General features: G+C 40.2%; 1 protein-coding gene across 1 annotated transcript in view; it reads left to right on the top strand.

The window, feature by feature from the left end:
• Window positions 1–24,596, top strand: part of MCTP1 (multiple C2 and transmembrane domain containing 1) — a 1,073,276-nt gene that overhangs the window by 792,929 nt on the left and 255,751 nt on the right. The window contains exons 32-33 of the mRNA XM_061424408.1: window positions 5,301–5,411; window positions 20,870–21,009. Coding sequence (XP_061280392.1) covers window positions 5,301–5,411; window positions 20,870–21,009 — 251 coding nt within the window. The remainder of the gene's footprint in view (window positions 1–5,300; window positions 5,412–20,869; window positions 21,010–24,596) is intronic.

The raw sequence follows: 24,596 nt of genomic DNA, 5'->3' as shown, positions 1-24,596 counted from the left end.
TCGCTCAGTCGTGTCCGACCCTCCGAGACCCCATGGACTGCAGCCTACCAGGCTCTTCCCTCCATGAGATTTTCCAGGCAAGAGTACTGGAGTGGGGTGCCATTGCCTTCTCCAGTATAAAATTAGATAGTAGTAAAAGTTGCATGACTGTGAATATAGTAGAAATCATTTAGTTGTGTACTTAAAATGAGCAAATATTGTGGTTTGTGAATTATATATCTCAATGAAGTTGTTAAAAATGAATGTGGACTAGATGGAAATAGAAACAAAAATATGTAAAATGTATTTTTGAAGAAGAAGTGAAGTTGCTCAGTCGTGTCCGACTCTTTGTGACCCCATGGACTGTAGCTTATCAAGCTCCTCCGTCTGTGGGATTTTCCAGGCAAGAGTGCTGGAGTGGATTGCCGTTTCCTTCTCCAGGGGGTCTTCCCGACCCAGGAATCAAACCCAGGTCTCCCGCATTGCAGGCAGACGCTATACCGTCTGAGCCACCACGGAAGCCACTTACTTTTTAAAGAAGTATCTGGCAGAATGCAAAAGGACCCAGTAAACAGAGTTAAGTCTCTGAGCCATTTTGTTTAGATTAAATGGCTCCCTTTGTTCTCTTCCATCTAAACATTATTTTTGAGGGAAATAACTATTAAAAAAAAAAAAACTAAAATCAAATCGCTTTATGTATGGTCTTAAAAGAGTAAAACACTGGTAAACAGCAAGTCATTGGTTTTGAGGAAGGCCAGTACCCTGAATCTCTAAGTAGCTGGTTCCTGCCTGGTACTCTAGGATCAAGTCTTGTTCTGTTTCTTCATCATATGGCCTGTTTCAATCTATCCCTTCGCTCTGTACCACCCAAGACTGACTTCACAGATGGCCCCTGTAACTCACCCTCCTTTTCACTAAGCAAAGTCTGACAATATCTTCTGTTTATTCACTCCTTTAAAAAAAAAACAAAAAACAGTATTTACTCTGTAGGAAGATCCCCTGGAGAAGGGAATAGCAGCCCACTCCCAATGGCACCCCACTCCAGTACTCTTGCCTGGAAAATCCCATGGACAGAGGAGCCTGGTAGGCTGAAGTCCATGGGGTTGCTAAGAGTCGGACATGACTGAGCGCCTTCACTTTCACTTCTCACTTTTATGCATTGGAGGAGGAAATGGCAACCCACTCCAGTGTTCTTGCCTGGAGGATCCCATGGACGGAGGAGTCTGGTGGGCTGCCGTCTATGGGGTCTCACAGAGTCGGACACCACTGAAGCGATTTAGCAGCAGCAGCAGCAGCAGCCATTATTCTTGGGGCTTCCTTGGCAGCTCAGATGGTAAAGAGTCTGCCTGTAATGCAGGAGACCCAGGTTCAGTCCCTGAGTTGAGAAGATCCCCTGGAGGAGGAAACAGCTACCCATTCCGATATCCTGCCGGGAGTCCATGGACAGACGAGCCTGGTGGGCTACAGTCCATGGAGTCTCAAAGAGTCAGATACAACTGAGCAACTAACACTTTCTTTAGACCAAACGTTATAGCAGTCATTTTCTAACTTCAGGTCATCATTTTCTAACCTCAAAGATGTATTTTCGATCTTGAGAAACACAAGCCCAGGGGCAGGAGAAATGTAGGAAGCCTTATTGTACTCCAAGTATCTTACCTTGATTTCTTTCACTTAATGCCAAGGGGCTAGTAGCCCTGCTTTATGAAAGAAAAGCAGTGACTTCCAACTACGTTTAAATGGTGAAGTAGACTGAATTTGGTTATCTCTACATGGGCTTCCCTTGTGGCTCAGCTGGTAAAGAATCTGCCTGCAGTGTAGTAGCTGCTGCTGCTGCTAAGTCACTTCAGTCGTTTCTGACTCTGTGCGACCCCATAGATGGCAGCCCACGAGGCTCCCCCGTCCCTGGGATTCTCCAGGCAAGAACACTGGAGCGGGTTGCCATTTCCTTCTCCAGTGCATGAAAGTGAAAAGTGAAAGTGAAGTCGCTCAGTTGTGTCCGACTCATAGCAACCCCATGGACTGCAGCCTACCAGGCTCCTCCGTCCATGGGATTTTCCAGGCAAGAGTACTGGAGTGGGTTACCATTGCCTTCTCTGGCAATGCAGTAGATCTGGTTTCAATTCCTGGGTTGGAAAGATCCCCTGGAGAAGGGAAAGGCTACCCACTCCAGTATTCTGGCCTAGAGAATTCCATACTCTGTAGTCCATGGGATTGCAAAGAGTCAGACATGACTAAGTGACTTTCACTCATTCACCCATATATTCATGGTTAGTCAACTATGGTTTCAGGGGCATCAGAAGGACTCATATATCCTCAGTTATCTCAGGTGTTCCAGTGTTATCTCAGTAGTTCAGTCTCAAGCTAATTCTCCTTCTTCTGAAATGTGGTCTTCTCTGGTTATTTTTATTTATGGAGTACCTCCAATGGTAGCCACTGATGATACCAGACATTTGACCTGAACCCTGTGCCCCTGTGGACTTGCATCCTTGGACTTCCTCAATTCCATCCTGGAGATTTATTTCAATAGCATCATATCATGGGACTCAGCCTCCTGGGAGGGCAGTCAAAAGCAGGGTGGCACAAGAGAAGCATAAAACCCAGCTAACTCTTTTTAGCGTATCCTACTTTTGGATATGCATTGAATTTATATTATTCTAGCAGCAACTGGCTACATAAGGCTAAGGAGTCAGTGTTGTTAATGAGAAAATGAAAGAAGGCAACATGTGTAGATGAGGAAACCAAAGAGACAGAATCTGGTATAATGTGCTCAAGTGGGGTGGTGTGATCAACCCAGAGCCAGTATGACGTTAACAATAGAGAAGGGGTGTGACATTGGAGGCAAGGCAAGGAATTTCCCCAAATTTATAGTTTTCCCTTTAAGAGGCCACTAATTTGGAAAGCTGAGAAAATGTATTCTACTTCAACCTACGAACAATTACCTGTTTTTAAAGGAGTATCCACATTTGCAATATCAAAGTTCTTATTCTGTTGCTCATACGGTTGTATTTTACTCTCCACTATGAATTATTTAGAGCATCTTCTATTTTAACTGTACACCAAGATATCATTAGAGGTTATCTAATAGCTAGATCATCATTTCATTTTCCCATGGAGGCTTGTGGGCCAATTTTCACCCTGTTATACTCTCCAGAATAATGAAACTAATTTGGGATCTTGCTGTGGAATTAAATGCTCATACAGATTCCACCTCCTCTGAGACCATAAACATCTGCCATAACATTTATTATTGCCAAATAACCTTACTATTACCAGCGCAACTGTCAGTGGAGGGAAAGAGTTTAGGGACTGGCAGAAATGTTCTGGCAAGTACTGCATTGCCAGTGGTTTGTAGTCTAAGAATTTTGGCACCAAATAACCATTTTATTATTATTAGATCCTCCATTATTTTTCCTAATGTTGAGGATACAACTGTACCTAGACAATCATTTAGACTATCAAGTATTCCATGTCAGTTCTGAGGTAGTGGTAGACCTTCTCGAGAAGTATCTGCTACAGTTGTTACCATCCTGGTATTACTTGACATTTGCTGAGCCCTTGTTATGCACAGGCACTTTGCTAAGGGCTGTGTATGCATCATCTCAATCATCACAATTGCAAAACAACACTACACATCTAATAAAGACCCCACCCAAGATTCCAGCCCAGGATGCCGGGCTCCAGAACTCCTGTGCATTCCCAGGCAGGTGCATTATGATCTTCTATGACCCTCCTTGGGTATGGAGCAGGCAGCAAGAAGTGAACGTAAAAGGACAGGTGGTAAAGTCCTAACAAGAAGCAAAGCCAATAAGGGCAGAACGAGTCATCCAGATTTCTCCTTTTATCTTCTGCCTTCTCCCTCCTCCCTTCTGCTGTCTCCATCCCCATGTTATTAGGGAATGAATATTGTTAATTTTATTAGTTTTATATATTTTTATATTTGTCCCATACACACTATCTCCTCTGCTTCTTACTTTGGTTTAGGACTTTTCTTCTGCCTGGTTTACTGAAATATCATCTTTATTCTCTCCCTTCCTTTAGCCCTAATCTTCTACGATCAACTTTCCTCACTAGTGCACAAGTGATTTTTCTAAAATGTAAAACAACTGATAAGACTCCTATGCTATAACCGTGATTCCTCATCGCTAATACATAGTCCAAACTCTTGAGAAAAGCATGTCTTGGTGTCCTGACCTAGCCTGTGCCTGTTTCTCTGGTTCACACGGTGGAAGGTATGGGATGGAAATAGGACAGCCTCATTTTGAAGCCTATTTAAGGAATTTTGTTCTATCTGAAATTTACTGAGGAAAAAAAAAATGGCTTTCAAAGAGGAGGAGATCTATTAAAAGTCTAAAAAAATGTCAAAGTATCTTTAATGAGAAGGTGTTCTATTTGGCCAGACAAACAGTGGAGAGGCAGGTCAAATTTGGGAATGTGAGGATATAAGAAACAGGAAGGAGGATGTAAAGACAGGGATGGGTTTTCAAAGTGGAATTCCTTTCTACATATTATTTAAAAAATGCTATTGCTCTTGTACTCTAGATGAAGAGGGACAGCACCACTTCAAACAATTCCATTTCTCAAATACTCCCAGTTGCGACTCTTAACTCTATGTAGGAAGGCAAATATAGTTTTCTGTTATTATAAATATTTTATTATCCAAGCTATCTACTAAAGATTTTATGTAACAAATCCTTTCGTATTACCTCAAGATTTATTGTTGAATTGGGGCCAGCCTAGAAAAATGTTACAGTTACTTCTCCAAAGGTAGTTGTAGACCAGTTATTCTGGCCAAATTGTTCTAATTTTGAAGTCACCGTCCTATGTTTTACAGTTAAATTCTTCTTTATTTGCCTTCTGTAAGCCCATAGGAGCATAAAAAATTAATTATAAATTATTGTTAATTGTTTAATATTTATATATCATTTTAAAGAATAAAAAGAAGTACCCTTATGCTAATCATTCTTACAGTATTGAAGCAAAAATGACAAAATATTGACATTTATTAGGTTCCAGGTGAGGGAGGGCGAAATGAGTGGTATTCATTTTACCATTTTGATACATTTTTTATAAATTTCATAATGTGAATCTTTTAAAAAATGAAATGATAATGGTATCATCATATCTTCCCAAGTGTAAAGATTGTTTCACAGAGGCCTCTGAATCATCTGTTAAATTATAAATACCAAGTGGGTGCATTTGTTCATTCTAGCACAATACTGTTTTGTATAAAATCAGTTAACTTTAAATACTAAGAAAAAAATGGGTTCTGATGGTCTTAATATTTCCTGTATATTCTGAAATAATGATTTTTATTTCACTAGGACTTTTCAGCATGGCCTGGGCGATTCTTCTTCAGATTCCTTGAAGCCAATTTTCAAGCAACCATTACATTGGCTTTCCTGTATATCCCATTTTTACCCTTCTTTACTCAGGTGAGGACCTGTAAAAACTATACCATCAATGGTTCTTTGATTCCTTTGACATTTAATAGAAACTCTTATCCATGGAGGTAAATACATCTTACAAAAAGAACTCAAAACTTTTGACACTACACAGGTAAGTAAAGAGTGTATGTCCTTTTTGAGCCCAAGAAGCCAAGATACAGGCCTCACAATCATGCTCCTAACATAGCTTTACTAAAGTGATAGAGAAATGTGAATTTTTTGGAATTTAGTTTTTATTTTAGCCAATTGCCTAGCCATTTTAAAATTCATTCTTGATCTATGACTGGGGATGTGACAGTTCTCCAACTAATTGTCAAAAAAAAAAAAAAGCAAAAAAAAGCAATAATCTTGGATAATTCATGTAACTCACTCAGAGCCTGAGGTGAGAGTTTTGAGAGAGGAGTAACTTTTAAAATTATGAATAGGGTCTTTCACTTTTATTATTTAATCAACGGCATTTAAACATAAGAAAAATCATTTAAAGCATGAAACGTACTTCCAGAGTAATCTGATGACATTTTGTGGCATTACGTGTAATGTCAGTTTGAGTCTTTGCTGAATATATCATTGGAAAGTCCCTTTCCTTGGTATCTGTGAATAAATATATCATGTAGAGCTGAAGGAGATATTGTTAATTCTTGCACATTCTTGATTCATCTTGGAAATACACTGTTAGTGATCTCACCATATAAATGGACTGGCTGTATTTCTCTCTTGAAGAACAAGAGTCCCACCCGGAAAAAGAGGGCAAGAAAACCTCTTTCAGAAGTCTCTACAGACACGGTAAAGGTTAACTGCTTACCTGTCATGCGCCTGTCCCCTTGCACGTAATGGGGAATCCGAGATTAATGAGATATTTATCCTCCTACCTTCAAGGACCTCAAAGTATTGTTATTTGACTTACATATAAAATATTTTCACCATCCCTGAACAATTCCTTATGACTGATCCCATCAATTCCTTATGATGAAAGCCTTTAATACTCTGTCATCTCCATACGCTGCAGCTGGCATGAAAATATACTCTTATGTCTTTGAGAATTAAAGAACTGACTTTGATATACATTAGTGCAAACACCTGAAGGAACTGGATCTTTTATAACGTGACTTAAGCAAACAGCATGTGTCATTGTGATGAGTTCTCAAACTTCTAAACATACTTGCTCTCATGTTACGATCACATTTGCTTTAATCTATCTTTATTATCTGCTTTTATCTTAACCTGTAATCATTGGAGTTACTTCTTTAAGCATAGCTCTGGAAGAATTCCACCTCCAGGTTTGTTCTGTTCAGCCATCTAGAGCCTGGGGAGTCAGAGGGTCAATGGGTTTATCTTTCAAATGCCTTTTCATGTAACAAGACTTTTCTTTATTTCTGCTTGATTATGGCAAGCTATGTTTACTATGACCTTCACAAAAAGACTAGAACATGCTGGTAACTACGCAGCTCACAGTGGAAATGCAACCGGATATAAGTTTTCTGGAGGGCAATATAATAAACTGTATCAAAAACCTTAAAAATATTATAGCCCTTTATCCAGCAATTCTATTTCTAGGAATCAATCATAAGAATTAATCAGAGCTGTTGAGAAAGTTTCATATACAAGGATATTCATCAATGTATTATTTGTGAAAGGAAAAAATGGAAACGAATGTCTCACAGTATGCAATTAGACAACTCACTTATGGATTAGCCGTGTGATAGACGACTGTGGAGTCATTAAAAAGGTTGATTTTGAAAGATATTAAATGGCAAATCATTGCAATTTATAGTTATGGGAAAACTGCAGCTTAGTAATGATGCAGTAATCAAAGCCAACCCAGGCTTCAGAGTGATAACTCTCCAACTGACATGCCCAGTCCTTCGTGAACGTTATCTCTTTCAAGCCTCACACCCAGTCTGTGAAGTCTGCTTTCATGGAGAGTAAAGTGACGTGCAGGTAGCAACTTGCTGAAGAGAGCAAATCTAGGAGACAGACTCTGAAGCTCAGCTTGTCTGCTCCTAAAGCCCAAGCACCAGACAGCTGCCCCTCCACCGTTCAAAGGGAGAACAGTTGAGGGTGATGTTAACAGGCATTTAAGAAAAACCTAAGATTGTCAGTTATTCATTGTGTAAAGTATCTTTTTATGGTTCTACTTGCAGGAGCTCTGATATACTAACCTATATGGTGTTTACCTGAAGGAGGGATCTAGTGTAAAATCCCCCAAACTTACAGGTTATGAGAACCCCTGTTTCCCAAGGGATGAACAGGTATTGGAAGATGGGACACAATTGAGATATGCCAAACATACCAGCTTCCCAGGTGGTGAAGTGAACCTACCTGCCGATGCAGGAGACATAAGAGACATAGGTTCCATCCTTGGGTGGGGAAGATCGCCTGGGGAGGGCATGGCAACCCACTCCAGTGTTCTTGCTAGAGAATCCCATGGATAGAGGCACCCAGGGGCTACACTCCATAGGGTCACAAAGAGTCAGACGTGACTGAAGTGACTTTGCACCCACACATGCACAAGCTATGCCATACTACTCTACGTATAGCCCGAAAATAGGATGTATAGAAAAACAAATATTGAAAGGGTATATGAACTCTACATTAGAGAACTTTTACTTTGCATCTTTGTATTATAAGATTGTGATTGATTTTAATTTTTATCTGTGCATTTTCCAAATTTCCTGTAATGAAAGCAGCTTAATTTTATTAAGGTAAAAATAAATTTTTAAATGAAAGAGAAATCTCATTTTTTGGAGTTCTTTGATCTACATGTATTACCCTAGAGCCTCTGTACAGAGGATTTCTAGCTCTGGGCACTTCCTTTACTCCAGTATCCTGTGTCTGGCTGTCCATATTTCTTGAGCTAACCACCATATTACTGGAAATCCAGCGTGATGTCCTCACGGATCCTTCTTTTTACTCTTCCCTTGTCCTCTCAGCATGGTGTCTTTTCTATTAGGAGCACACCAGGCATCCCTATCCTTCACCTCTCCCAGAGCTTGCTCAAACTCATGTCCCTTGAGTCAGTGATGCCATTCAGCCATCTCATCCTTTGTCACCCCCTTCTCCTCTTGCCCTCCATCTTTCCCAGGATCAGGGTCTTTTCCAATGAATCAGCTCTTCCCATCAGATGGCCAAAGTATAGGAGCTTCAGCATCAGTTCTTCCAATGAGTATTCAGGACTGATTTCCTTTAGGATTGACTGGTTTGATCTCCTTGCTGTCTAAAGGATTCTCAAGAGTCTTCTCTAGCACCACAGTTCGAAAGCATCAATTCTTTGGCGCTCAGCCTTCTTTATGGTCCAACTCTCACATCCATACATGACTACTGGAAAAGCCATAGCCTTGACTATATGGATCTTTGTCAGCAAAGTGATGTCTCTGCTTTTTAACACACAATCTAGGTTCCATAACTTTCCTTCCAAAGAGCAAGCATCTTTGAATGTTATGGCTGTGGTCCACTGAGCTCTCTGTTGCCTGTTCCTAGTGTATTATCACATTCAATTGATTCATCCCCATAGTTCTTTTAGATCCAGTCAGTCTTTCTCTCCAACACATCACAACAACCTTGGTCCATTATTACTATGGACTATTTTTACTATTATTTAATATGTTTTATATTAAATACTATTCTCAGGAAAGGAAATGGCAACCCACTCCAGTATTCTTGCCTGGAGAATCCCACAGACAGATGAGCCCGGTGGGCTACGGTCCACGGGGTCACAAAGAGTCGGACCCGACTGAGGGACTAACAACAACAAAAATACCGTTCTACCGCTCAAGAAGAGCCTCTGCCTCTCCCACCCTGCCTGGCTTGTTTCCTGGGGCACCCAGCACTCTTCTGTGCTCTAGTTCTCAGTCTCTTCTCTTGTCTTTAAGACATAGTTATTCTACAGTTTTTGCTTTTACTTATTGCCTGTCCTTAGCTTTCAGTCTTTTTTTTAATCTCATTTTCTCTCCTGAAATGCCTTTGTTTCTCTCTTTTGCCTTTTTGAATTCCCCACACAAGTACAGTATGAGCCCCTCTACCCTGACTTCCTGACAGTTATTCTCTCTAATCTTCCTATATAATCTGCTTAGGAAGACCCGATCCACATGATTTATGATCCAACATGTTCAGAGGAGTGGTACAGTCAGAGGAAGCCAGGATAGCAATAAAAGTAATTTCAGAATAACTCATCTTATTGATTTGCATCTGTCAAGCATTGCAGTGGGAATTCCTAGGCTGCCATCATGTAACCTTAAAAATTTCACCTTTCCCTTTCCTCACATATATCAGCTGTTTCTGTGTTTTTACCCTGCAAATTAGGCTCCAAACTCCATCCCTCACCTTAGTAACTAAAATGAACCGTTCAGGGAAACACATATGGGTTATATAATGAAGAACTGAAAATAGAGTGTGATTTTTATTTTGAAAGGGTAAGGCTGAGACAAAATATTTAATTATGATGCATCTTAGGAATTTAATCACCTATTTGCTTATTTATTTACAGCTGTGCATATGTTTCAGAGAGATTTAAGTTGACTTTTAACAATATTAAGTATATTAAGATAATGAATTAAAAGTAAGTGAGAAGGAAGAGGCAGAGCAAGGAGGACATAAGATTGAGACTTACAACAAGAGTTACAGATGCATAAATAGCTGTATGCATCATAAACTTGTCTATAGGATTTCTAGAGAAAGCCTATGAAGTGTATAAATTGGTAAAAATAGAATTGTTCATGTTCTTCTAGAACTCCTGGAATAGTTTAGAAGAGTTTACTTTAGGGAAAGTATATGTATTTTCAAGGCAATAAGTAAAATGTACTGTATTCATTATCCCTAGCAGTAGTAGGCTAGCAATGTGAGTTGATTTAGAAAGGGCAATCAGTTTCATACTAGATTAAACTAAGGCATGTGGAGAATATATTAATCTCAGGATTGATACTATGACAGCATATTGTGCTTTCATATAAATGTTGAAGAAAAAACATTATCTTAGTCAATTATACCATTGTTGCAGTATAATGTTTTTTATTTATTTTCCCAACTTTCATCATCTTGTGGTTCTTTAAATATTTCCAAATACTTTTCAGGTCTTCCTTAGCTAAGTAGGTCATAACCATACACTGAATCCAAGTAGCATAATCAGTGTGAGTAAACAGTCCATTCATTTTACACTGCTCATTTTCTTTTATGATGACAACATGATGTTTTGATTCATGGCCAGTCCATTCTGAGCTGTAGATATTTCTTTCTACTATGCTTTTGTTTTCATTATGGTTTTACTCAATGCAATCCTGTTTTGGATTCATATCCTTTTTTTCGCCACTGCCTAAATATTAAGCTACCTTTAGCTTCATTATACTATATGCCATGTGAGTCTTTTCCTTTGTGCAATTTACCAAGATGTATTCACTTCATCCTTTCAGTAAATGCATTTTAAAATTTTTCTCCAAGTAAGGCATGTGCTAGGTGTTAGAGGAAAAAGATGGGCAATAAAATTTCTCTGTCTCCTTTGCAGGTTCATCTACTTTGGCCTAGCCATTAAATATTGAGCATCTTTAGCATTCTATCATAGAACCTTTTCTAGGTGAAGTCACACATGCCTGTGGTTTCATGTACTTTGAATTGCCCCCAAATCCATATCTCTAGTTTTAATCTCTCCTAGGACTGCAGACCTACTAACTCGTGTGTGACTCATACATGAATGTCTTCTTCAGATTTATACCTAGTGAACACACACAGACCTCAAGCTCAATATGACCATATTTGAACTTAGGAAACTCCCCTCCCAACTGATCCTCTTTTATTTTATTTCCATCTTGATTTATTGTACCTGCACGTGGTTGTATAGAGGCTTCCCAGGTGGCCCGAGTGCTAAAGAAGCCACCTGCTAATGCAGGAGACAGACACGGGTTTGATCCCTGGGTCAGGAAGATCTCCTGTGGAGGGGGTCATGGCAGCCAACTCCAATATTCTTGCCTGAAGAATCCCATGGACAGAGGAGCCTGGTGAGCTACAGTCCATGGGGTCGCAAAGTGTCGCAAAGTGACACGACTGATGCATTTTAGCACACATGCACACACATGGTTGTATAAGCCTGACACCAGGAGGCATCCTGAACACTTCCCTCCTTTTCTCCAAGAGATCCAGTTCATACTGCTGCTGAGTCACTTCAGTCGTGTCCGACTCTGTGCGACCCCATAGACGGCAGGCCACCAGGCTGCCCCGTCCCTGGGATTCTCCAGGCAAGAACACTGGAGTGGGTTGCCATTTCCTTCTCCAACCCATGAAAGTGAAAAGTGAAAGTGAAGTCGCTCAGTCGTGTCCGACTCTTGGCGACCCCATGGACTGCAGCCCACCAGGCTCCTCTGTCCATGGGATTTTCCAGGCAAGAGTACTGGAGTGGGTGCCATTGCCTTCTCCCAGCTCATACTAAGTCTAGTTCATTTTAGCTCCTAATATCTGCTATCCATAGTGCCACCCTTGCCTTAGTGCTTCGTCTCTTTCCTGACTACTGCAATGACACCTCTGTTTCCTCCTATGTATGTGTTGGCTTCCATTTCTAATATTCTCCAAACTACAGCCAGAGACTTCTCAAATCCAAAGCTATTTTCAAAACTAAATTTTATCATTTCACACTTAACTGTTCACTACCTTCCATGAATTCCTCTTTATCCTTCAACATGCACACAAAATTTACCATGGCCTGTAAAACCTACATAGATGTGGCTCACCCATCTTTGCAACCTTTTCTCATACCACACTAGCCTGTGATTTTTGCTTTTCACTCATTAGCCTTTTTTACACTTTCTTGCCACAAAATATTCCTTTTTGCCACAGGATCTTTGCACATGCCTTACCTTACCCTGAAAGGCCTTCTTCTTCTTTCACTTAGTTAATGTCAATGTAATTTCATATCTCAGCTCTGGCGTGACTTCTGTAGGGAAGCTTTTCATCAACCCCAAAGACTAGTTTACTTCTTACTACATCTTCTAGTAGCATCGTGTGCTTTTCCTTGATTGAGTTTTCATAGTTGTAATTTCATCTTTATTTGTATGACCATTTAAACTATATATGTATTCCCCACTAAATTCTGTAAAAATAGTGACTTTTTTTTTTTTTTTTACTTATTGTTGTGTCTCTGTCACCTTGCACCTAGAAATCAGCCAGCAAATATTAGTTTACTGAATAAGTGGATTAAGGAACAAATGAGTTATTGTAGCATTGTTTCAGATAGTACCACTTTAAATGGTACATTTAACTCTTTTCAAACATTTGATCTGAGTGGTAAAGCTCAGTGATGGGAAAAATGGTCTATTGAGGAGGTGTCTTCTAGTAACCTAGGGCTGAACATCTGGGGAGGAGGACAAAAGAGAACTTTGGTCTCCCAGCAGCTGCTGTCAGGCTGTTCCACAGCACTGAAGAAAAAGGCTTAGAGAACTTGTACTCTGATGAGATGCCAAGCTTTGACATAGAGCCAACAGTCAGGGGAGAAGTAATGAGAGATTTTTGAACACCAAAGCTCTTACGTGGCTGTTCCAGAGTGTGGATGGACAAGCAGCTGGATCTTTGAAAAGAGTTTCAGAGAAAAAGCCATGTTTGTGGAGCAGTTATTAAAAGAAGTGAAAGTGTCAGGTGAGCTGGATACTTGATGAAGCTAGATATTTCTTCATATCTTTCCTTTTCTATTATGGCTTGAATGTATTATATAAAAAAGAATATAGCAATGGAGCCAGCAATGAGAAGATAAAAGACAACTATAGGTTTTCAGATTAGTCAGACAGGTTTGCAGACTTGTATAGTTTTGTAATTTTGGAAAGTTAAATAGCTTGTATCTTTGTGAGGAAATTGAGATATAAATACAATATGATCATATCTATCCACCTGAAAACAGGGTGTGATACCATGGTCTACTTCTCATGGTCTTGTAACATCTTTTCTTAGCTTCTGAGATATTCCCATGACAGAGTCATGAGGATTTAATTAGCTAGATGCCTACACGGCACCCACCACGTAAGTGCTTACTTAACAGTCATTCAATGCTGCTGTTTTAGGAAAGAACTATGTTTCAGAAAGTGGCAGATCTTATCAGTTATCCAAACATGTTAAAAAGCCAACTCGAAGTGTGATAAAGTGGAAAGATTATTGAACTACTTTCTCGTGGGGTCTCATATCAGAAGTGTGATGTCAGAAGAGACCTTTCTTGAACTCCTCTAATAAGGTATTATTATGTGGTAGACAAGGACCAGAGAAGGCAGTGGCACCCCACTCCAGTCCTCTTGCCTGGAAAATCCCATGGGTGGAGGAGCCTGGTAGGCTGCAGTCATGGGATCACTACGAGTCGGACACGACTGAGCGACTTCACTTTCACTTCTCACTTTCATGCATTGGAGAAGGAAATAGCAACCCACTCCAGTGTTCTTGCCTGGAGAATCCCAGGGACGGGGGAGCCTGGTGGGCTGCCATCTGTGGGGTTGCACAGGGTCAGACACTACTGAAGCGACTTAGCAGCAGCAGCAGCAGCAGCAGCAGCAGCAGATAAGAACCAGTAATAGTTAAAGGACCCCAGAGAGATAACTTCTGGTCCTCTAAAGGGATGGTTGAGTGAGTCAGTAGGATCCAGTATCTTAGTGCCCCAGGTGCTAGAATAGCACTTCTGGGGGAGTTCAGAAGTAATCGTTGGCATGAAGTATTGTTTTTAAAATTAAAATTAGATTCTCACATGTTTTTTAGAAATAAGATACACTAACTTGTGTAACTCTAAAGTGTGAAGCTGGGGCTATGAATTTGGGGCACTAATATATCTTCAGATGATTTTTGAGAAATAGGGTCATCCTAAGTGAAAAAGTTTAGTTTACTGAAATCAAGAAATAATTTAGGTCTTTACAGGTCAAACACTTGTTCTTTAAGTTGTGTACCCATTATTGTAGATACCGTCAACTCTGAAAAAAATGAGACTGTGTAAGAGTATCCATCTACCTAGGTGGATAAAGTTATTAAAAATCAAAGCAAACCCTATATATAAATGTGCAGATGAACCCTGTCTTATTTCTATTTATTGAATCATCTGTAACTATAAAGATCATAGAGACTTGGCTATACCCATTATATAGATTAAGATGTATGCAAGCATTTTCAATGTTATAAGTACATATAATTTGTACATTCTTGATTGAAATGGTGCAGCAAATATTTTGGATTTTTTATCTCCTCAAGCTCTTTTCCTAGGTACTAAAGAGAAAGATGATAGAACTGCTTTAAATATTTGTCTTATTTTCCTAGCACGATTTGGAAGGATTAGTTTTGGAAAGGCAAAAGTAGAATGGTAATACAGCTTTTCCTTCTCTGCTTTCATTTTCCTACTTTAGGGCTTTTACTTGGTTTCTCTTTAGTTATGCCCTTGCCTTTGTTCTCTGAATCATTTAACTTATGGTCTCTGGTATAAATTTGACCCAGTAATCCATGACAGGAACCATCTGGTCAAAATCAGTCCCCAGATACCTTAAATAACATGGCTCCAATTTGGGAATCAGCTTTGAGACCACAAACCTGAGTTTGGGTCAAAAACTTGGTATCCTCAATCAAGGAAGTTGAATAGAGCCAAACATCCTCAAGGCTGAAAATTACAACATACCCACCAAATATCAACCAGGTTGAATGAAAGAAACACAGGGTAGTGGAATAGCCAAGGATTTTAAAGTCAGGAAAACCTGGGTTCAAAGTCCAGTTGCCATGTTTATTAGCTAAATGACCTTACTGTATTTTCTCAGTTTTCCTGAAACAAACACTGAGATAAATCCCAAGTGCCTCCATGCATGTCTTATTTTCTGTTGTTCAGTTGCTCAGTCGTGTCCAACTCTCTGCAACCCAGTGGACTGCAGTATGCCAGGCCTCCCTTTCCTTCACTAACTCCCAGAGTTTGCTCAAGCTCATGTTCATTGAGTTGATAATGCATCTAACCATCTCATCCTCTGTCACCCCCTTCTCCTCTTGCCCTCAATCAATCCCAACATCAGAGTCTTTTCTGGTGAGTCAGCTCTTCACATCAGGTGGCTAAAGTAATGGAGCTTAAGCTTCCATATCAGTCCTTCCAATGAGTATTCAGGACTGACTGACTTTAGGATTAACTGTTTTGATCTCCTTGCTGTCCAAGGGACACTCAAGAGTCTGCTCCAGCACCACAGTTTAAAAGCATCAATTTTTTAGTGCTCAGCCTTCTTTATGGTCCAGCTCTCACATCCATACATGACTCCTGATGTCTTATTTTATATTTCCCCAAGAAGCAGTCCTCGAGACAAGGATTGAGGTGAGAATAGTTTATTTTCTAAGTGGAAGAAACACTCGATGGGAGTAGATGAGACAAAGAAAGACAGCAGATCAAGAGCAGTGTAATCATAGGAGTAACTGGAACTTAAACCTTCTGGGGAAATTCTTGGAGCCAGTGTGAAAGGCATCTCACAGAGTTATTCTGCCAAAGGAACAAATATGCTGATGAATTTATTAGAAACTTTCTTCAGTTATCGGCTGAAGGCTACTCTGGAGGTGTTAATTTGCTGGCACTTCCAACCTGCCTTGTTGGAAGGTAGAGAAATGCAGATTCTGACAGCATAAGGCAGGTCAGTGCCAACTGAGTGGGAAGGGCAAGAGGACGTGGGGACACTGACATTTGGGCTAACCCTGGTACCACTGACATCCGCTACTCGTTATTTAAGTTCTCTGGAATTTATCGTTGATTCTTCAAGGTGTGATGGCTGGTGGAAAAAAAAAAAAAACAGTTTTATTATTCTTGAGTTAATGGGACAAACTAGCATATCCCTGGCTGTCGTTATTCCTGAGTCTGCAAGTTCTCATCATCATTACATTCCTCTACCACTTATTCTGGCTTCCCCTCCCCCTCGGTCATCTGTTGAGTGTGTTGCTTACCTAGCACAGACGTTGAGACCCTTCTTGAGATGCTGAACCATGACTGCCATTCCCTGATCAGAATGTGGTTACTTCGGCCACCTACTTATGCTTGTTAGCAGTCATGAGAGCATCATTTCTTGACTCCCTGGTGAATCCCTTGACATACAAATATACGCCTCCCTGCTCCCCATGTGCAGTAGCGACTCTAGCTCCTCGGTGATAATCAGAGTTATCACCCTTACCGGTATAGTGGCTCCTTTCTTTGCCTGCTAGACTACTGGCATGGGAATCCAAAAATAACTGGATGATGGCAGGTATAACATTATATTTAGTAGAATTTTTCATGGTTCCCCTGGTAGGGGTTGCCTTCCTAAACTCACTCCACCATAGACACCAGGATCTCCACTTCCCCAGACACTGTGGGGAGTTATGGGAATAGAAAACATAAATTCCCAGTGGATAATCAGGAGCTCTGGTGAGAAGGTGGCTTCTAGTATCCTTCAGAGAGAACTCTCACCCTTAGCTCCTGGATTTATGTAGTTTATCTCTTAGGGACATGGAACCATATAATGGCTGTTCATTTAAAGTAAATATCTAGTCTTGAAAAACAGCACCCAACATCGCTTGGTTTTATCCCAAGCTGTGTGTTTCAGAGTCCGTTCTAATGTTCCCCTATTCTGACAGCTTCTGCATGTTTTGTGTATAGTAGGGGCAGGGACCCCCAAGGTCATGTGACCTGAACAGTGAGGCTAATTGTATTGTAGTCTGACTTTCCTTTGGAGAAGAAAAAGGCACCCCACTTCAGTACTCTTGCCTGGAAAATCCCATAGACTGAGAAACCTGGGTAGGCTTATAGTCCATGGGGTCACAAAGAGTGGGACACGACTGAGCAGCTTCACTTCACTTCACTTCACTGACTTTACTACAGTCTTTTCTTACCCTGTGCTCCATGCACAGCTGTGGTTGAAAGTCAGGCCATTGTTCACTTATGGGTCTAGCATTTTTAAACTTTATATTGCGGTGTGACCATATGCTAAAAAATTGCAGAAATTGCAGATGAACTACTTGATGTGCTAGGCTTAGTTGCTCAGTCATGTCCAACTCTTTGCAACACCATGGACTGTAATCCTCCAGGCTCCCCTGTCCAGGGGCTTCTCCAGGCAAGAATACTGGAGTGGGTTGCCATGCTTGCCTCTAGGGGATCTTCCTAACCCAGGGATCAAACTCAGGTCTCCCACAATGCAGGCAGATTCTTTACCATCTGAGCCACCAGGGAAGCCCAAGAATACTGTAGTTGGTAGCCTATCCCTGCTCCAAACTACTTGATACATTTTCATAAAGTAAACACACCCAAATACAACCAAGATTTTTCACAGTGATTCCATAATAATTTGTTAGTTTCATAAACAGGTAATTTTTGAGCCCCTTTATTGCCTGGATTTGAAAGAGTTCTTAGGCCTCTTCATGCCCAGAAATGCAGCACTGTATGAGTATAAGCCTGATATAACCCAGCCATAAATTTGTCCTGTCTGCTAATGTAGGATTTATGAGTTCCAGTGGATTTATCAATTCTGTTCTCTTCTTTGTATTATAGTGGAATTCAACATGTACATATTTGATACATACATATATAAAAAAAATTTCCTTTTTGTCATTTTCTGTGAGGCTCATCTCACTTTCACAGCTCCACCAGCTCAAAGGATGAGGGAACATATGCTTCTCCATATGCCCAGTGCAGACTCCTCAATGCATTTATTACTCGGAGCTCAGTGACTGAGGAATGTTTGTAATCTTTTATTTTTTTCTTATAGTGAGTCACTCTACTGTACATTTCAAAATCTGTGATAAGTGGAAAGATCCAAGAACTGAGGTACATTTCAACAAACAGCTTCCCATCTGGTAAACGAGAGGTTTTATTTATAACCAGGTATTCGGATACTGCTGTATGAAATGACATTCAAATTATCTTGCCTTATTCCGTGTCTGAAAGGCCTGAGCAAAAACATAACCCTTCCTCCAGTTCATTCTCCATACTGCAGCCAGGTCAGGAATCCCATCTGCCTTAAAACGCTTTAACAGGTCCAAAGTCTCCACCTTGGCTCCTCCATGATCTGGCCCCTGTCTCCTTCTTCAAACTGTCTCTCAATATCCCCTTCCTTTTCTAAACTCCATCGGATTGGATATTCCAGTTCATTAAATGTATCCTTCAAGTCAGCACTCAGCTCAAGCGAAACAGATAGGTAGGAAATGTTCAAAAACTAAGTCAATATTAATATGCAACTTAAAATTAGCTGCTTTTCATCAAGTTTCTTGAAGTCAGCACTTGGGGTTTAGGATGGAAACAGGGACAGCCATTGGGAGGATATGCTTCAATATTTCATTCCAAGGGGCTCACCAAGTGGATTCTTCCTTTGGTACCACATTTGGAATGACTGCAAGAACCAGACCAACCTGAGAACACTCAAAGGAATTCAGAGCTGCTGAACTGACAGACGTGCTTCCTCTGGTCTGAGAGCCAAATAACTCCCTGCTTTTCTCTTTGTTGCCCATCCAGGGCACAGGTTTTCCTGGCTAACACTGCCTCACCAGTTACTGGGGAGTTTCTCTGGTTGGAGTTAATGTTATCAGAGGCTCACACGGGAAGCCTGAGCTGGTCCAAAGCTCAGGTGATTTTGTGCATCGTAAGGTTGTGAGATGTTCCGAATGCCCAGCCGAGTCAAGGGGGAGATGTTTTGAAATTTCATTTTATGTCTTTAAATGCTCTCACTTTTGTTTAAACTAGCATTCTGGCAATGTATCCTCTTTTTTTTTTTTTTTTTTAAAGAGTTTGTCTATTTATGAGCAGATGAGTCAATCAGCTGACATTTACAGAGCCCTTAAATATGCTTACTTCTTTGGTAGGAGCTTTGCGGTATAAACTAAGTGTGCCCATGAGGCTTGAGTCTGAGTGGAGAGATAAAGCCTTTATTAATGAAATAATAAAGTGCTAAAATCTGTATACCCTGCTACCCGTGCTCCAAAAAGCACTGCCTTCCACAGTGGTTCTCAAACCCTGGTGTGCATCAGCATCTCCTGGAGAGGGCTTCTTAAAGTACAGATTTCTGGGGCCCATTCCCAGAATTACTCTTGGGATAAGACCTGGGAAATTGCATTTTTCACAAGTTCCCAGGTGATGCTGATGTTGTTGGTCCACGGCCCAGGCTTTGGAAAACTTTGGTCTAGACCATGTGGATGGTTTTCATCTTGAAATGATGCCACAAATCATCTCTCCGCGATTTCCTTTGTTCTGCTTTCTCCCACCTAAAGCACACATATGGTTCAGTCACACCTTGACATTGCTCCTTCCTTCCCGCTGCCACCCTCCTTATTCCCGCCATCCTTATGGCCACAGTCGGGCTAAGTTTGGTCATTTCCTGCACTTTGCTGTTGTTTTTGATGTTGTTCAGTTGATAAGTCATGTCCGACTCTTTTGCGACCCCACGGACTGTAGCCCACCAGCCTCCTCTCCATCCATGGGATTTCCCAGGCAAGAATACTGGAGTGGGTAAGCCGATCTGAGATGCTGTGACCTTTAGCCAATCTAAACTTTGAGACTTTAGAAGGAAAAAGGGAATAATGCTATCAGGTTTTAGTTTCTACCTCATTTCCTTATCTCCAGATTCATTGGTAAACGAATGTGGTGACCTGAGGGACCTGATTTTAATTTTCTGTTCACCGCAGATGACAGTTTCCCAAGTAGAAACTTGTTTGCTTTGGAATTACTTCTCTTTGATAAGCTGATTACCCTGGGGACATTCCCTGGTGGTCCACTGGTTAGGATTTCACCCTCCTGTGCGGGAGCTGCAGGTTTGATCCCTGGAGGAGGAGCTCAGATCCCACGTGCCTTACTGCCACAACACTAAAACACAAAACAGAAGCAACACTGTAATAAATTCAATAAAGACTTTAATAATGGTCCACATCAGAAAAAAATTCTTAAAAAAAAAAGACCAACTTATTACCCAAGTAGGTAGCAGTGTGACTCTTAAGAGTTGTTCTGATAATTGCCTGTTGACTTATGGCTTTTACATATTAAAAAATTAGATATGGTTGATCTCTGACAGAAGCTTTGAATTCCTTTCATTTTATCAACAATCATAGTACATGGCAAATTAGCAGCTAAAACATACTGTAACATCTTTCCGTGAATAATGAAAGAAGTTCATAGCACATAGTAGGCACTCATGTATTTGTCAAATGAACAAATAAATGTGTTCAAAGATGCATAAATTATTTTTATTTTGCTCCATGAAACTAAAACATAGTTCTGTGAAATGTAGGCATGGTTATTTTGTATCAGTTTTAAAATTGGCAGGCTACCAAATGTTAATTTGCTTTTAGCTAGTAGAGATTAAATGTAATTCCTTCCCTGAGCAACCCTGAAGTAAGCAAGCATGAAAGCATTTTCACAGTAATCTGGGAGGAATTGACATTTAAAGGAGTTAGCATTACATCTGTACTTTAAAGCTATTAATTTCATAGATAAATTAACTTCATTACTCCATCTTTATCTTGCATTTTGAAAGGACTCCATCAGCTGGACGACTGACAGCCGAGGGTCAACTGAAACTGCTCTTATCCCAGCCAGGTTGTAATTGGAACCTGCTTCTGGAAACCCTACTGCATCACGATGGTCTTTTACTAAGAATCTTGCTAAAGAGCTCAAGTGAGTATTTGTAGTTTTGAGAATGTCCTGAAAAAACTCAGTCATTGTTCAAGTTGAATGGAATGTTTTTTCTTACTTGAATGTTGGTAGGGCAGTGATACCAACTGTGTTATACCAATAGGCAGTGGGGTTAGCAGCAGCAAAAATATTGAATCACTTTATAAACCTATCGGAAAGGTCTTCTTTCAGGGATAGTCTGAATGAGGGAAAACGATATTTTTATATGATACTTTTCTATCGTAACTGTCATAATATAAGAGATGTGTCAATATTTGGGGTTTGAAATGCCTAAGAACATATTATGGGAACACAGTTATATGTCCAAAGCAAGTCTCAGTTAGACCTGAGAGAGAGAGATTACGATTGTTTTTGACCCACATTAAGCACTTCAGTGGATCATGAAAAATGCTTATGTAACTTATGAACAAGCAAGTGTGGCTTGCCTCCGCGTCCACTGGGGCATGGAGAAGTAGTCGTGAGAAAATTATGAATGGAAATTGAGGAGTAATGGAAGCCCATACTTCTCTTAATTAGACTTTCTTTTCTCCCCTGTAAGCACTATTTTAGAAGATGGTAAGCAATGTTATGGCAATCTAACATTATGTCCTGCTGTTCTCCTGCTACATCTATAAAGGGTTTTCTAACCATCTTTACAACCCCTGTGCATTTCTTCTGCTATATACTACACAGATAGCCAGATTCATTTTATCAGTCATTAGGTTCAGTATAGTCTTCCCTATTCAAAATATTTTTTTCTCTCATCCCCCATCACTTACAGGAACAAATCCCTAAGTTTTGGCCGTTCAAGTATGACCCCAGACTAGTTTTGTAACCCCTTTCCCCACTGTTCCCTTGTGTGCACGTGCATGCACACACACGTATTCCAGCCATTGTCCACAGAACCCCACGTACACGCTGCGTCTAGGCTTCCCTGGTGGTTCTGGTACGGAATCTGCCTGCCATGCAAGAGACCACCTGCAATACAGGAGATGCAGGTTGGATCCCTGGTTCTGGAAGGTCCCCTGGAGAAAGAAATGGCAACTCACTCCAATATTCCTGCCTGGAGAATCCCATGGACAGAGGAGCCTGGAGGACTACAGTTCATGGGGTTGCAAGAGTCGGACACAACTTAGTGACTAAATCACCACTGCCACCACATGTTCCTTCCACACTTTGCTCACCCATTTTTCCACCTTGAGAGACCCACCTAGCCTCCACCAGTGGACGAGGGCCTGCTAAGCTCTAGATCTCTGAACACTGTCTCACACTGATCTCTCCCTGCCTTGAACTTGACAGTGTCTGTTATGGCGGCTACTGCTCGTCACTTAGTCTGCCTTATATTGTTATTATATTTGTATGTTAACAAGGCAAAAGCTACCAGGCCCTACTGGCCTGTTGTATACAAAACGAGGTTCACAGCATCCCCTTCCAGATTGTTCCAGTCATTTCTGGAATATTTGCTTTCTCAGATCTGCCCACAACCAGTTCCCCATAGTTTTTTCTTCTGCATGCCTTGAGGTTTGTTTCCCAAAAACCACATAGAGGAGGTACCCTACTCTGAGCCCTCTGCTTCTCTCCTGGTGCTCCCAAATCCAGAAATCTTGTGGTGCCAAAGGGCACTGTGAATCCTCCAGCCTCACCATGTTCCAAGCAGAGGTTTGGAGATTACCTCTCCTCCAACCCTGAATCGGACTTTATTCTCTGAGCCCCCGAGCCTTAAATCTCACAAAGTTCAACTGAAAGCAGGATCTTCAGCTTCAATATCTTGAACTCCACTCTCTTAAAGGGAAAACAGGTGCTAGGGGAATTAATTGGTCAAATAGCCAACATATATTGTTCACTTGTTAACTCTTAGGCACTCTGCAAGGCACTTCACATTTACTATCTAATTTGACTCTTAAAACCTATAAAGTAAGTATAATTATTTTCATCATGTTAAAAATAGCATTAGAGTTTAAGATACTGTTATTTGCCAAGAGACACATGTAGCTGAGAAATGGTGGGTAACCTGGAATTCTGAACCCAACCTGGCACGTTCTTTCCCTTACAATTCTATACAAATATTCTTGCAGATTAAGTCCTAGAGTGGGCCACGGGTATCTGGAAGAACTGTAATCTGTCCAGTCTCTGGTTGAATCAATCCAGACACCCCAATGCACATGCATGTAACTGCTCTTGCCAGCCAGGTAGTCAGTGGTGATCACAGATTTTTATTTTTATATTTTCCTCAAGATAGCATAGTGCTTTTTACAGAAAAAGTGCAGGGATTGCTCAGCAATCAGTTGGGATATAAAATATGGAGTTTCACTTAAACTTTATAATCTGAACTTTCAGGTAAGGTGACTACTCAACATGGATAGTATCTGACATGGCTGGAGAGTTACTCTAATGTTAATATGATCATTGAAGCTCATGAACATGGTCCTAGAAGAGAAATAGTCTCCTTTTAATAGAGTTATATAGTTCAGCCTAGAAAAGCAATTGTGATAAAACACTGGGCTATTCTAATATAGCCACTAAGTACAGGGATAGTGATTGTGGTTAAATGAATAACCAGGTTTTCTTGCAAAAGAATTCTACATTTATATTACATCTACCTTTTGGATATATAACATGATGTTGTTTTTGAGGGACTTAAAAGTTATCAATGGTACCATACTGTAGCTTCTTCAGTTCTGGTTCTCATGGAATACAGAAGTGCATTTACCCAGCCTGCTAAAATATCTTACCAGTTTTTGCAAAGGTTGTTATGTTTGATCTTAGCTGCTTTGGTATTGTCTTGTATTAATTTTGTTAGCTACTTCATTAGCGTAAGGATGAAGTGACAGAATTTACTGATCAATTGATTGACTGACTTATTAAACTCCATTAGAAACCTTGTCACTTTAAGTTAGAAACAATATGCTCAGGGAATCTTATTAACTAGACTAAGGTCAAAATTATTATGCACCTAAAAATACATATGTAATATTTTTTCAGAGATTTTCTCTTCATTCAATATCATTTGGTAATTTAGAAGTTTGATCATATCTTTAGGAAAGCAAAATTTTAGAGTAAAATGTTCTGATTAGGTGTTTCAAACAACATAACTATTGGCCTGTTTATGGGAGACTTTTCTTTATGAATAGTCTCTTTTTAGTCTAATTGATAAAATTTAACTTTTGTTAAATTGGCTCAGGAATAAGAATGGAGATTATAAATACACATTTTTATTGAATGTATTTTAAAAACAAAGTCCTCTTCACCCAATAAGCAATTATTAAATTCTGTTAGGTAAAGTTCTTTTTTTGGATAGACAACCATATATTATAAACATTAAAATATAAGGGGTTTGTGTCTGTAGCTTTAGGTCTTGCTCTCTGAAAATGAGCAAGTGGTGGAGTGACAGGTGATGGAAGTAAAGTCCGATGCTGTAAAGAACAATATTGCCTAGGAACCTGGAATGTGAGGTCCATGAATCAAGGTAAATTAGAAGTGGTCAAACAGGAGATGGCAAGAGTGAACATCGACATTCTAGAAATCAGTGAACTACAATGGACCGGAATGGGCAAATTTAATTCAGATGACCATTGTATCTTCTACTGTGT

The sequence above is a fragment of the Bos javanicus genome, chromosome 7 (genome assembly GCF_032452875.1).
Source record: "Bos javanicus breed banteng chromosome 7, ARS-OSU_banteng_1.0, whole genome shotgun sequence".
NCBI lineage: Eukaryota > Metazoa > Chordata > Mammalia > Artiodactyla > Bovidae > Bos > Bos javanicus.
This window is presented reverse-complemented; position numbering and strand designations above follow the sequence as displayed.